General features: G+C 38.0%; 1 protein-coding gene across 2 annotated transcripts; it reads left to right on the top strand.

Annotated features, from left to right (window-relative positions):
• Nucleotides 291–3,295, top strand: LOC109822195. 2 transcript variants are annotated; one of them, XM_020388360.1, is made up of 2 exons: nucleotides 291–672; nucleotides 2,159–3,295. In XM_020388360.1, the coding sequence occupies exons 1-2, from the start codon at nucleotides 467–469 to the stop codon at nucleotides 2,592–2,594; spliced, it is 642 nt and encodes a 213-aa protein (XP_020243949.1). In that variant the 5' UTR covers nucleotides 291–466; the 3' UTR covers nucleotides 2,595–3,295. The 2 variants fall into 2 exon arrangements, with proteins under 2 accessions (XP_020243949.1, XP_020243958.1); XM_020388369.1 differs by lacking the exon at nucleotides 291–672 and adding an exon at nucleotides 2,060–2,099.

Genomic DNA, 14,908 nt, shown 5'->3' with positions numbered 1-14,908 from the left:
GTAAAAACACCATGGGAGACCAAGAAAACCAATGCAATCAAGACCGATCCTTGAAGGAGTTTGCATCACCAACCACCCATAGCTCCCAATCTAGCATCTTGAAGCCTAATGTTGCTGCCAACAATTTTGAACTCATGCCTTCACTCCTCTCCATGGTTCAGCAAAACCAATTTGGAGGCACTCCAACCGAAGACCCAAACCTCCACATCTCAATCTTTCTGGAGTATTGTGACACCTTGAAGATGAATGGAGTGTCAGATGATGCAATCAAGCTAAGGTTGTTTCCCTTCTCACTAAGAGATAAGGCAAGGGCTTGGCTGCAATCACTTCCACTGGGCTCCATCACTACATGGGACCAACTCTCAGAAGCGTTCCTTGCTAAGTACTTCCCTCCGAGCAAAACAGCTCAATTGAGAAATCAGATAACAACCTTCACTCAAAAAGAAGGGGAGTCATTGTATGATGCATGGGAGAGGTACAAGGATCTTCTAAGGATGTGTCCACATCACGGGTTAGAGGATTGGCTCATAATTCACACTTTCTACAACGGTCTTCTCTACAACACAAGGATGACCGTGGATGCTGCAGCGGGTGGTGCATTGATGAACAAAAGTGTACGAGATGCAAAACAACTCATAGAGGATATGGCACAGAATCATTTCCAGTGGTCAGGTGAGCGCTCTTTACCCAAAAAGAGCGGGAGGTATGATGTAGATGCATTAGACCACATTGCTTCTAGAGTAGATGCTTTATTTCAAAAATTTGACAAGATGAGCATGAATTCAGTAGCATCTAACTCTACTAACTATGAAATATGTGGTATCATTGGACATTCTGCTGTGGAATGTCAGATTGGAAACTCCCCTTCCCCTAATGCACCATTATCTGAACATGTTAATTATATAAATAATTTTAATCAGAAAGGGGACCCTTTTTCCAATACATACAACCCGGGGGGGAGAAATCATCCTAATTTATCCTATAAAAATCCACCCCTGAACCCGACTCCTCACTCAAATTTTCGACCTCCAGGTTTTCAAACCCCTAGACTCCCTTACCCTAGTCCTCAAAAGTCCAACTTAGAAAGCTTGATGGAAAATTTCGTGACATCCCAGAATAAGCAAAATGAAGAATTTAGAAATCAGAATAGGATCATGAATGATGCCATTAAGAACCTAGCCTCTAAAGTTGACTCCTTAGCCACCCACAACAAAATGCTAGAGAATCAGGTCACTCAACTAGCCCAACAATTTAACTCTTCTTCTAGGTCTTTGGGTATGTTTCCTGGACAACCTGAAACCAACCCCAAGGAATCTATCAATGCCATTACACTTAGGAGTGGAAAAGAGCTAGAGACACCAATGATGAGGAGTGATCATAGGGATGTGGGTGATGAGAGTGAGAAGTTGGTGACAAGTGAGAAAGAGCATATTGGTGAGAAAGGGGAGAAGGTTGAGAGATATGTAGCACCTGCACCTTATAAGCCTCCACTACCCTTCCCTCAAAGGCAAGTTAAAGCTAAGTTGGAAAAACAGTTTGGGACATTCATAGAAATATTAAAAAAATTGCATATTAACATCCCATTTGTTGAAGCCATTTCCCAAATGCCATCCTATGCCAAATTCTTAAAGGAGATTCTATCAAATAAGAGGCGATTAGAGGAATATGAGACTATAGCCTTGACCCAAGAGTGTAGTGACATCATACAAAATAAGCTACCACCTAAGCTTAAAGATCCTGGCTCATTTTCAATCCCTTGCACAATTGGTGATATGTCAATTAATCGTGCTCTATGTGATCTCGGTGCTAGCGTCAGTCTTATGCCATTGTCTATATGTAACAAGTTATAGATGGGAGACTTGAAGCCTACTACTATCTCCCTCCAATTGGCGGATCGATCGGTTAAACGTCCGGTAGGTATATTAGAGGATGTACCCATCCAGGTTGGTAAATTCTTTATTCCAGTTGATTTTGTTATTCTTGAAATGGAGGAGGATTCTCAAATCCCCATTATATTGGGAAGACCTTTCCTTCCTACTGCTGGAGCAGTAATTGATGTGAAGAATGGAAAGCTCTCTCTCAATATAGGGGATGAAAAGGTGAATTTTGATTTGTTTTCTGCTATGAAGTTTCCACTAATTGATGATACTTGTTGCAGGATTGACACGATTGACATGGTGGTTAGAGAAGATTTTACCAGAGATATCTCAAGTGATCCACTTGAGAAATGTTTAGTAAAGAATGGGGTACCAGATGATGATGATCAGGAAATAACTTCCTATGTTACAATGCTTGATGAAAAGCCAACCTACACCAAAACCACCTACATCAAAGAACCTGATATAGTGGTCGAAATTGCAAGGGGGCTGAATGACCAGGTTGTGTCTGTAAACACAGCTGTGTCAAAAAGCAGCAGAAACAGCCCAGAACAGGTTTGTGAAGAGAAAACTGCACCTGGGAAGATGCTGAATAATGATTCCACACGGCCATGGTGTGTCCGTAGACACAGTCGTGTCAAAAAGCAGCAGAAGAAGTCTAGAACCAGTCCATTTCCACCAGTTGAAGTGGAACATAAGGCACATTGGGCTATCTAGAGCATTCATTTAGATTTGAAAGAATCAGGGGAACAGAGAAAGCTTCAACCAAATGAACTTGATGAATTGAGATTGGATGCGTATGAGAATGCCAAGATTTACAAAGAAAGAACAATGAAGTGGCATGATCAACATATCCTCCGTAAAGAGTTTACAGAAGGAGACTTGATACTTCTACTTAATTCCCGACTCAAGCTTTTTCCGGGCAAACTTTGTTCGAGGTGGTCTGGACCATTCCAAGTGTGCAAGATATACCCATTTGGGGCTGTCGAAGTATGGAGTGAAGCCACGGGATCTTTCAAGGTCAATGGACAGTGATTAAAGTATTATTTCACAGGAACTCCGATCGAGAAGTTGGGTACTTTTACCCTTCCCGATTCATCATCATTGTGAGCATTGAAGGGGTCGAGCTCATGACCATAAACAAGCGCTTCTTGGGAGGCAACCCAAGTTTCTCTTTCATTTTATTTTTCCTTTTAGTTTTTTTAAATTATTAGTTTTCATGACATGTAATCAAGTTTCCGTGAACTGGTGTGTAGGTGAATGACAAAAGGAAAATAGGTAACAGAGAGTTCAAGGCTAAAGAGGACAGAAGGAAAAATAGTGAAAACACAGTTTACACGGCTAGGCCGTGTCCACCAACACAGCCGTGTAGCAGTCGGGACAGTCTTCATCTCATTTCCAGAGTCTACCACACCCTGGGAAGGCGCCTACCACACCCATGGTCAAAAAAAAAGAAAATATCAGACTGCTCCTGTCCTCACTTTCAACACTTCCGCCTCTCTCTCATTCATCACATCCAACACCACCAAATCGCCAGGCGTGCCTCCAGCGCCAAGACACCGTCCTTGTTGTTATGTCCAGAGCAACGCCAACATTCATAGACCAAATTCTTTCATTCAACATCTGAAACTTCCAGATCTGTTCTCATCATGGACACCCGCTTGGACAATTTTGGCAATACACTTGGAACAATGAATGACCAGAAGCAACATATGCACCAATGGTCACTACTTCATGGCTATCCACCTCCTCCACCACCACAATGAGCAGTAAGTCCCTTTTCTCTCTTTTTTTCCAGTTGTTTACACATTGGGGACAATGTGCAATTCAAGCATGGGGGAGTGAGTTGGTTTGTCGGGATGATATTTCATGTCTTTTATGTATGCTTTGGTGTGTTTTTCTCTGTGTTTTTGAGTGCTTGTTTTCTATGTTTAAAGAGAGAGAGGCTAAAAAAAAAGGAGTACCACTGTTCAGCAAAACCTTTTAGCACGTACATCATTTATTTCACATGCCCCATTGTTAAAAAAAATCTTTGTTTCATGTTCAGTTGGTTAGGATGTTATCTGTTCGAGTTCCACTTTGTCGATACTTAACTCTAAACATTGGAGAGATAGGAATGGATTTTGGCTCAACCCATCTAATTAAAACCTAAGCTTCTTTGGTGACTTGGAATACTTTTTGGTTACTGGAGAAACACTCGGCCTTGTAAAAAAAAAGTCCTAAAGTCTGTTGCACCGAGTACCTGGCACCGCACCCTCAGAAGTATGGCTGTCACGTCAGTAGGTGTTAATTATGACGGGTCAAAAAAAATGAAAAAAAAAATTGAATAAAATGCAAGGAAACCGAGTGCTCCTTTGAGACCTTAAGTAGGAAGAGTATGACCCATTGTGATGAGATATGTGTCTGTCACAGGGAGTTTTGGGTAATCAAAAAAAAATTTAACTTTGTCATGCCATTTCTTTTTCCAACGTTTATGAGTTGAGTCACTTGCACTAACGTACGTGAACGCCTACAGATACATTTTCTTCAACTTTGAACTTGAAACAATATTTCTATTTTCTTTGAATCTGTACCCACTCATGTGTGTGTTTCCATCTGTTTTGCTTGAGGACAAGCAATAGTTCAAGCATGGGGGAGTTGATAAACATGAATATTATCTACAAGGAATGCAAGGAAAGTGGCTACACGGTCACCCAGTGTTCAACAACACAGGCGTGTTGATTACAGAAGAAAAGCCCAGAAAGCAGAGCGAAACAGAATTAAACACGGCCTGGTCGTGTCGATCTGCACAGCCGTGTTGGATGACAGCAGTCAGTTATCATGCGATCTGGAGCAAATATTTGAAGTTATCTTTCAACACGTTTTCCTAGAATTAAAAGGGAGACGCCCTGAAGCATCAAAGAAGGACCGGAGGCTGGAGATCTTGATTTCCTTTTCTTCTTCTTCTCTTCTTCTCTCTAAAAACTCTTAGATTAGTTTTCTTTTGATTTGGAACCTGCTGTTTGTGGAGAATTGTGTGCAACTTCAACACTACGGTTTATCTTTCTGATCTATCTCAATTTCCAGTTTATGATTATGATCTTATATATTGTTATCTTGTTTTCTATTTCAATTATGTGTGAGTAATTGTCTTATATGGGATTGAACTAGGTTCGGCCATGGTTATGAATTAATGAACTGATTGTTGTTGTTATTGATTGTTCGATTTGCATTATTCAGTTACTAGTATCTAATTGCCTAGGGTTAATTCAATTGGCCACTGATTTAATTCTTTTAGGATGTTGATTTGAACTGAAAGGTTAGATTGACGCCGGAAAATAGTAATTGAACAAGAATTAATTGATCACGAAAGTAGGTTAATTATTCTTGAGAACATGAGGGATTAACAAGAACTTAATGGGTTTAATTTGGTTTAACACTATGAAAATAGGTTGTTAGGCTGAATTAGGCACGACTTTTAGTCGTCGAAAGAGACTAATAGTTATCATAGGTTAGTCGTTCTTAATGCATTGAGAGATTCGATAACAATTGATTAATTTGTTGATTCAAACCAGAGTTGAAACCGAAGTTCAATCCTAAATCCTTTTAATTGAGTGAATTCGTCGTTGATACTAGCTAGCGTGTTTGTTATTGATAATCAAAAATCATACTTTTTAACACAATTGGTTTAGATAGTCACAAAACAGTGAAAATCAGTAATTAACAACGAAGTCCCTGAGGATACGACCTTGCATCACTACAACGATATCCGTGCACTTGCGGATTTCAGTGAACAGTACACGAGATTATGTATTTATATTTATATTATCTACCAAGCAATAGTGGAAGATATTTTTTGTTTGATATTATGGTGACTTTACTTTCCTGTATTGTTTCTTTTATTCTTAGTTGGGAATTGATAATTAGTGATTCACAATTTGAGACATATGTTATATTATTAATGTTTGAGATCTCATTTACTGTGACTTGTAAGTTCTCCTCGTGAAAATATAGATGTCAGGATGAGCTGCAAGCTAAGTCAGGGCCGGAGCTGCAGCAGGCTATACAGTATTTTATTGATATCACAGTGCTAATTATAGCTTGATAGTGTTTGCTCATATCACATGACGGGCAACAAGAAATTATTTGCCACCCTATCAAGAAGGAGACAATGTCACCTTTGGTGGCGGCGAGAAAGGTAAATTTATAGGTATTGGTAATATTGGTAAGACACATTCTCCTGTAATTGAGGATGTTTATTTTGTTAAAGGATTAAATCATAATCTTCTTAGTATTAGTCAATTAAGTGACAAAGGCTTTGACGCTACTTTTAAATTGGATAAATGTGTTGTTAGTATGAATGATAAAATTATTTTTGTTGCTTTTAGAAGATCTAATGTTTACATTTTTGAGATGAATAAGCTTTTTGATCAAGATGTGAAATGTCATGTCGCGGTGGATGAAAATCCTTAGATTTGGCACAAGAGACTTGGACATGCTAACATGGAGTTGATATCTAAGCTATCCAATAAGAACTTCGTAAGAGGTCTACCAAGTCTTACCTATATTAAATATTCTCTTTGTGAGGAATGGGCCAAAGGTAAACAAATTAAAAATTTCTTCAAATCCACAAATGAGGTATCCACTTTTAAATATTTGTAATTACTTTAAAATAAACATTTTCGTCATTTTTGTGCCCATTATGGTATAACTCATATGTTTTCCGCTCCTAAAACACCACAACAAAATGGTGTTATTGAACAGAAAAATCAAACCATACAAGAGATGGCACGTACAATGATTAATGCTTTTGATTTGCCAAAATACTTTTAGGCGGATGCCGTCAATACGGCTTGCCATGTCTTAAATCGTGTTTTAATTAGACCTATTTTTAAGAAAACTCATTATGAACTCTTTTTTGGCAAAACCCCAAATATTGGATATTTTCGTAACTTTGGTTGCAAATGTTTTATCTTAAACACTGAAGATCACTTTGATAAGTTTGATTCAAAGATTGAAGATCACTTTGATAAGTTTGATTCAAAGATTGATATTGGTATATTTTTGGGATATGCGTCTAGGAGTAAGGCTTATAGGGTTTCAATAAATGAACACTCGTTGTTAAAGAGTCTATAAACGTTACTTTTGATGAAACTAATGATGGTTCACAAAATGGTTTGCCTAGGAATGATGATGATATTGAGGGAGGATTGGAGCTTTTGCAAATAATTGACAAACCCTCAACGGACGCACCAAATATTGGGGAAGGCAACAATGAATAAAATCTAGAAGAACTCCCTAAGATATGAAAATTTGCACCGGATCATCCCAATGAACAAATTATAGGGAGTCTGTCCAAAAGCGTCATGACTGGCTTAAAAGCAACGAGCGAATGTGGTAGTTTAGTTTTCTTATCTCAAATTGAGCCTAAACGTATTGATGATGTTTTAAAAGATGAGTTTTGGGTTTTAGCTATACATGATGAATTGAACAATTTTCAAAGAAACAATGTTTGGAAACTAGTTCCTAGACCTAAAGATACTCATGTTATTGGAACTAAATGGGTTTTTAGAAATAAACTTGATGAATTTGGCATAGTTACTAGGAATAAAGCTCATTTACTTGCCCAATGATACAATCAAGTGGAGGGCATAGATTGTGATGAAACTTTTGCATCGGTTGCACGATTGGAATCAATTAGGATGTTTTTGGCCTTTGCTAGTTTTAGAAATTTTAAGTTATTTCAAATGGATGTTAAAAGTGCTTTCTTGAATGGTTTTATAGAAGAAGAGGTATATGTTGAGCAACCCCCGGCTTTATTGATTCTTCATTTTTAGATCATGTTTACCGGGTTCAAAAAACTTTATATGGGTTAAAACAAGCTCCTAGCGCTTGGTATGCTCGCCTCTCAAGTTTTCTTGTTGATAATGGTTTTTAAATTGACAATACTCTTTTTGTTAGAAAAATGAAAAATGCTTTCATTTTGGTTCAAATTTATGTTGATGATATTCTTTTTGGTGCCACTAATGAATCTTTGTGCAAGAATTTTTCCAAAGTTATGCAAGATTAATTTGAGATAAGCATGATGGGAGAGCTTACATTCTTTCTCGGTCTCAAAGTCAAACAAACAAATGATGGAATATCCGTGTCACAAAGCAAATATGCTAGAGTTGGTCAAGAAATTTGAGATGGAGAATTCAAAACATGCACCAACTCCAATGAGCACAACCATCAAATTGGATGCGGATGAGAGTGGTGAGAAGGTAAACCAAAAGCTTTATCGATGTATGATTGATAGTCTACTTTATCTTACCGCTAGTAGACCGGATATAATATTTAGTGTTTGTGCATGTGCACCCTTTCAAGCTTCTCCTAAAAAATCTCATTTGGTTACGGTTAAGAGAATTATCAAGTATATTAATGGCACCATAGAACTTGGTTTATTTTATCCAAAAAACACATCTTTTGATCTTTGTGGATATTGTGATGCCGACTTTGCCGGTTGTAGGATAGACCGCAAGAGTACGAGTGGTACATGTCAATTTTTGGGTAACTCTCTTGTGTCTTGAGCATCCAAAAAACAAAATTGTGTTGTCTTATTCACTACGGAAACAGAATTCATTGTCGCTGGCTTGTGTTGTGCACAACTTTTATGGATGAAACAAAATTTGGTTGAATTTGATTTACATTTTCATGATACAAAAATACTTTGTGATAATACTAGTGTTATTAATATTTCAAAAAATTCCGTGTTACATTCTAGAACCAAGCATATAGATGTACGCCATCATTTCTTACGTGATCATATAGAGAGGAAAGATGTATCCCTTATTTATATTGATACTAAATCACAATTAGCGGACATCTTTGCCAAGCCTCTTTGTGAAGAAGATTTTTGTCGCATAAGAAATGAGTTGGGCATGTGCATTCTTTGATTGGTTGCTTTAATGACTTTGTTTTTGATCAATCACTTTTATATCTCAATAATTTCTTTATATTCATTGTCATAACATGTTTAAACACTAGGATACTTTGTGTGAGTGTTTGGGAGAGACCGGGTCTATTCCAAGAGGAGTGAGTTGGTAGTAATGCCTAGGGAGAGGTCATAAATCCAAACAATTGAGGAATGTGACACGGGTAGGTCAACACTTGACGGGTTTTTGAATTTTTGAATGCATATTGTTTTATCTACCCCATTTTTTATGGTGCCAAAGGGGGAGAACTCTTTTGTGCTAGGGGGAGAGAGCCTTATAGATATGGGGGCAACTATCTATAAGCTAAATATTCACTTTTATTTTCTCTTGAATAATGGTTGTTTGTCATCATCAAAAAGAGGGAGATTGTTAGCCATTTTATTTTGATGATGATTTACAAACATCATTATTAGTGTTAATTGCTTGTTGAGCTATATTGTGTAGATTACAATTTATCAAGCTTGTTAGCACCATTGATGGAGGATTAGATGGAACAACAAGCTACAACGATGATATCCAAGGAGGTGGAGGCAAAGTGATGAAGCAAAGCTTTCAAAGAACACAACATACAAGAGAAACTTCATCAATATAGAAGCAAATATCAAGACTCAAGCTATGTACTTATATGTGAGGGATATTTGTATTTTTATTTCTCTAGTGCTTAATGTAGGTAAGTAGTATGATAGATTATATTTGAAGTTCTTGGGATAACACATTCACATTTTCAAAACTCGTATTTTGACATTTTTGCTAAAAGTGGAGTTTTCACAAAGACGATGTCCTTTTTGCAAAATTTCTTTTCAAACAAGTTTGTTATTATATTTGAAAACTTTTCCCAAAGTTTCATATTTTTAAAAATTTATTTATTATTTTTTGAAGGCCTGGAAACTTTTTTAAAATCAAAACAAGATGATTATATGATATCAGTCGACTGATGCAATGTATCAGTCGACTGAAGAAACTGGCCAGAATCATCAAAAGTTTCTGCTTTTGCGACTGACAATCTATCAGTCGACTGATGAATCCTTCAGTCAACTGATGAGCTCTTCAGTCGATCGACGAGCTGCAAACCGCTTACAACGGTCAGCTCATCAGTCGACTGACGAACCCCGTCAGTCGACTGGTAAGCTTTCAACGGCTAGTTTGTCCTATTTCCAGATTTTTCGGGTTTTGAATGCTTTTATCTTTTTCTTTGGGGTTAGGGATGATCTCTTAAATGCTTATAAATACCCAGCTACCCCATTCATTTTAGTAACTAAGAAATCCTTGAGAATTTATTAAGTTTGTATTTTGGTGTTTAAAAGAGCTTCAACTTTCTATTCTCTCAATTTGTTCTCACACTTGCAAATCTCAAGCTTTAATTGCAATCTCTTCATCTTGCAACAGGACCGTTGTAAGAGAGCTTCTTTTCTTTCATTTGTAACGTGTGGAGAGCTTGATCTCGTGGAGGTCTATTGTGTGGTTGTGAGATCTTAAGAGGAGATCATTGTGAAGAAGTTCCGGCTTCAAAACCGAGTTGTGATAGTGAAATTCTCCTCGAGAGTGGGGAGCGGGGACGTAGGTCAGAGGACCGAACCTCGTGAACATATCGCGTGCCACAATTGGCTAACTATTCCCTAACTCATCTCATTTATATTGTTTTAGCATTTAAATTTTGTGGTGTATTACATTGTTAAATTTTAATTGCACATTTATTGCCTTATAACCCTATTCACCCCCTAGGGTATTTCAGCTATATCAGATGTCCTACTCCAGCAATGGTGTGGGACCCTACTTGCGATGCCCTCGGCCACCAGAGACCAACTATGTACTCAGGGAGATACATGAGAGCACATGTGGAAAGCATCCTGGGGACAGAACCCATGCACAGAAAGTCATCCGCCACGGTTACGCCGACTATTCTAGCCGAGTCAAGACGACTCGTCTCTCATTGCCAAAAGTGCCAGCTTTTCTCATTCATCCCTCGAACAACGGCGACTGAGCTCACTTTCCTCTTCAACTCGGTACCTTTCGTCTAATAGGGGCTGGATCTGCTAGGACCTCTCCCCAAAGCTTCAAGGCAGAGAAAATTTCTCATCGTGGCGATTGACTACTTCACCAAATGGATTGAAGCCGAACCGATAGCCAAGATTGGTGATCTCAACATCACGAGTTTTATGTGGAAGTCCCTAGTCTGCCGCTTTGGTGTACCCGGTCCTTTGTGACTGACAACGGTACCCAATTTGACAGCGGAGGCTTCCGCAACATTTGTAAGGAATATAACATTCACCTCAAGTTCTCAAGCATTGAAGAAAAAGGTGGATGCGGCAGTAGGGAATTGGGTTGAAGAATTGCCTAGTATCCTCTGGTCGTACCACACGACCCACAAGAACTCAACTGGGGAGACTCCGTTTAAGCTAGCATATGGCGTCGAGGCAGTCACCCCCGTCGAAGTAGGCATGCCGACCATTCGACTACAACACTTCGACGAGGATGTGAATTCGGAAGGACTTCGGGTCGGCCTTGACCTCCTTGACGAGATCAGAGAGAAAACGTTACGGACCCAAGTCACCAATCAGCAGCGAATCACCCGCTACTACAAAAGCAAAATCCTACCAGGGAGATTCAATGCTAGCGACCTCGTTCTCTGAAAAGCCGCTTTCGACAATGACACTCGGTGAGGCAAGCTAGCTCCCAACTGGGAAGGTCCTTACACAGTTCTAAAAGAGCTGCAAGCCGGCACCTATCAACTAAGAGCCCCAGATGAGAGAGCTTTACAATATCCCTAAAACATCGAGCATTTGAGACGATATTTTCAATAACTCTGAATTAAGCCCTTTGTACCTTTTCAGGAATAAACCCAAGGCACTAACTGTTAGGTGTCATGTTAATGAGCCTATTGTCTAATCTTATTTTGATGATTAACAAACAATTACTAATAACGTTTTTCGAATATTTGCATTTGCTTGTTAGGTATCCTACACAAACATCCTCTGTTGGAGGTTGGAAGGATTTGCGCCTTAACGACGATATTTTGGAGGATAGTGGAAATCGGAATGGAGCCGTCGCAATTCAAGTCAAATACGATATTGTGTTTCATCCTTACTATCAAGATGAGGATCGACCAAGATTGAGGTTCATGAAGATCATTAGCTTGGTATAGCGTTTATTAGTCTTAGGTGTATACTTTATGTGTTTAATACTTAAAGCTCAAATTATACACACACTTTTTGATTTACCACATTATACGCATTTTTGGTTTATTGACTTTATGATATAGTTTTACATCTTTTCCAAGGTCTATAAATCCATTAAAAAGAACCTCAAAACTTGTTTGAAGAAATTTCATCATATTCAAGTGTTTAAAGTTCTCGTATTCTTGACCGTTTTGCAAAATTATGAGTTTTTCACAAATGGAAAATGTTTTTTTAGAAATTCCTTTTCTAACTTGTTTATATTATATATATATATATATATATAAACATTTCCCCAAGTTTCACTATTTTTGGAGTTGATTTGCTATTTTAATTTGAATTTAGAAAATTAGTTTTTCAAAATTTAGGATTTTGTGAATAGCGTTTTAAGTCGACCAATTTTATTCACCGGTCGACCGACCAGAGCAATTTTTACAGTCTGTGTTTTACAGTCCTATCAGTCGACAGATCAAGACAATCAGTCGACCGAGCACAGTGCTTTCAGTCGACTGATTTTTCCTATCAGTCGACTGATTCTAGGTTGTCTGGTTTCTTTACAGTAACGACTAGTTTATCATGCGGCCGATGTTTTTAACCAGTCTACTGATCAGTACTGCTTCTGTAACGGCTAGTTTTTTGGCTATTTGTTTTTGAGGCTATAAATAGTCCTCAAATCTTATTTTTCAAAAGAGTTTTTTTGGAGAAGTTTTGGGCAGTTTGTTTTACGTTTTTAAAGATCAAAAGTGTGTTTGATTATGTGAAAAGGGTTTCACAAAGAGAAGGATTTCAATTTCATTGTTGAGGTGTTCATCCTCAATTCTCAATCTCTCTTTGTTCTTAGAGAAGTTTTTCTAAACTCTTACTGTAGCTATTTTGTATTTTGATTCTCATTTATATAAGCTAGAATTATTTGAGTTTAATTTTATTTTTACTCATTGTTTACACACACAACCACTTGAGCTTAAGTATTTCACATATTGTATATTTAGGTTGTGAGAGTGTTTTCATTGAGAGAGCTTAATATTCGTTCTCACTTGTTTAGAGAACAAAATTCTTATTTAAACTTATTGTTGAACACGTTGTAATACACAAGAACACTTAGAGGAGTGGTTGGAGAGAGACCGGGGTTAATTCCAAAAGGAGTTGGTTGGTAGTAAAGCCTAGGGAGAGGTGAGGAGCGGAGACGTAGGTCGTGGGTTGACCGAACTCCGTGATCATATCTTTGTGTTTGTGATTGACTTTGGCGTATTTTTCATCTTGCTCTTATTGTTTATATCGCCTATTGTCATATTGTTTCATTGTATATCATTGCTTATATTTTTGTGTATATCATCATTACAATGATAATTCATTATTAGTTTTAATTTGGCATCAATATCGGATTAGATTAGCATTTACCATATTCACCCCAACCCCCATTAGGGTACTTTCACTAACCATATGGTCGACTCCCACAGTTACCTCTCGACCATTATGGGCACACTGAAGACCTATGATCATATCTTTGTGTTTGTGATTGACTTTGGCGTATTTTTCATCTTGCTCTTATTGTTTATATCGCCTATTGTCATATTGTTTCATTGTATATCATTGCTTATATTTTTGTGTATATCATCATTACAATGATAATTCATTATTAGTTTTAATTTGGCATCAATATCGGATTAGATTAGCATTTACCATATTCACCCCAACCCCCATTAGGGTACTTTCACTAACCATATGGTCGACTCCCACAGTTACCTCTCGACCATTATGGGCACACTGAAGACCTAGGCGTTTATGTAAAATCTGAGCACTCAACCTCAGGGTTGCCATTTTATTATTTTGCCCACAGGGCGGCCCTCTGTAGGGCGAAAGACCTAGTTGACTTCAGCAAGTCCTAGGCACAGCCTCATGGTTGTAAAAGACCTAGTCAACTTCATTAAGTTCTAGGGATTCGACCTCAGGGTTGAATTAAAAGCCCTTGGTACATTTTCAGGAATAAACACAAGACACTAACCATATGATCGACTCCTACAGTTGCCTCTCGACCATTATGGGGATACTGAAGACCCAGACATCTACGTAAGACCTGGGCACCCAACCTCAATGTTGCCATTTCATTATTTTGCCCCCAGGACGGCCCTCCGCAAGGCGAAAGACCTAGTCGACTTCAGTAAGTCCTAGGCACATCCTCGGGGTTATTAAAGACCTAGTCAACTTTAGTAAGTTCTAGGCATTCAACTTCGGATTGGATATTAAACCATTGGTACCGTTTCAGGGATAAACCCAATGCACTAACCATATGGTCGACTCCCACAGTTGCCTCTCGACCACTATGGGGATACTAAAGACCTAGGCGTATATGTAAGACTTGGGCATCCAACCTATTGCAACTCTATTTTAACAGCAAACTTTTTAACAAATATTAATCCTTAAAAAGCTCTAAAATTAGCATGTAACTTATCATAGAGAAACATTCGAGTGAAACTTTTCACGTTCGCATGATCAATGTTACTAGCGTTTTAATTTTTTTAACAATTTAAAATATTTTTCTATAAAATACAAGTGGTGGTATATAAATCAATGAGGGAAAACTTTGTGATATTTAAGTGCAATTTAGCCCTGTTACAATGTGGTATGCATGTCACTTTTCACGTGCTGATATACTTGTTAGGAAGGAGAATTAAGACTTAACGTCGTGACTCGTGAGTCATAACTGAATCAAGATAATGACAATTATTTCATTCTTTAAGAATGTAGTTCACCATAAGGTGCCTATACGCGTGTATATAAAAAAAGGGTCTGGATTAGAAAGCTTACAATTAGAAAATGATGTGATTATAGGCCGCATCCTTAGGTGGGAGCCTAGGGTGTCACCTTAGATTCACTTTTCCCTATTATATATATATATATATATATA

Source organism: Asparagus officinalis, chromosome 1 (assembly GCF_001876935.1).
Source record: "Asparagus officinalis chromosome 1, Aspof.V1, whole genome shotgun sequence".
NCBI lineage: Eukaryota > Viridiplantae > Streptophyta > Magnoliopsida > Asparagales > Asparagaceae > Asparagus > Asparagus officinalis.
This window is presented reverse-complemented; position numbering and strand designations above follow the sequence as displayed.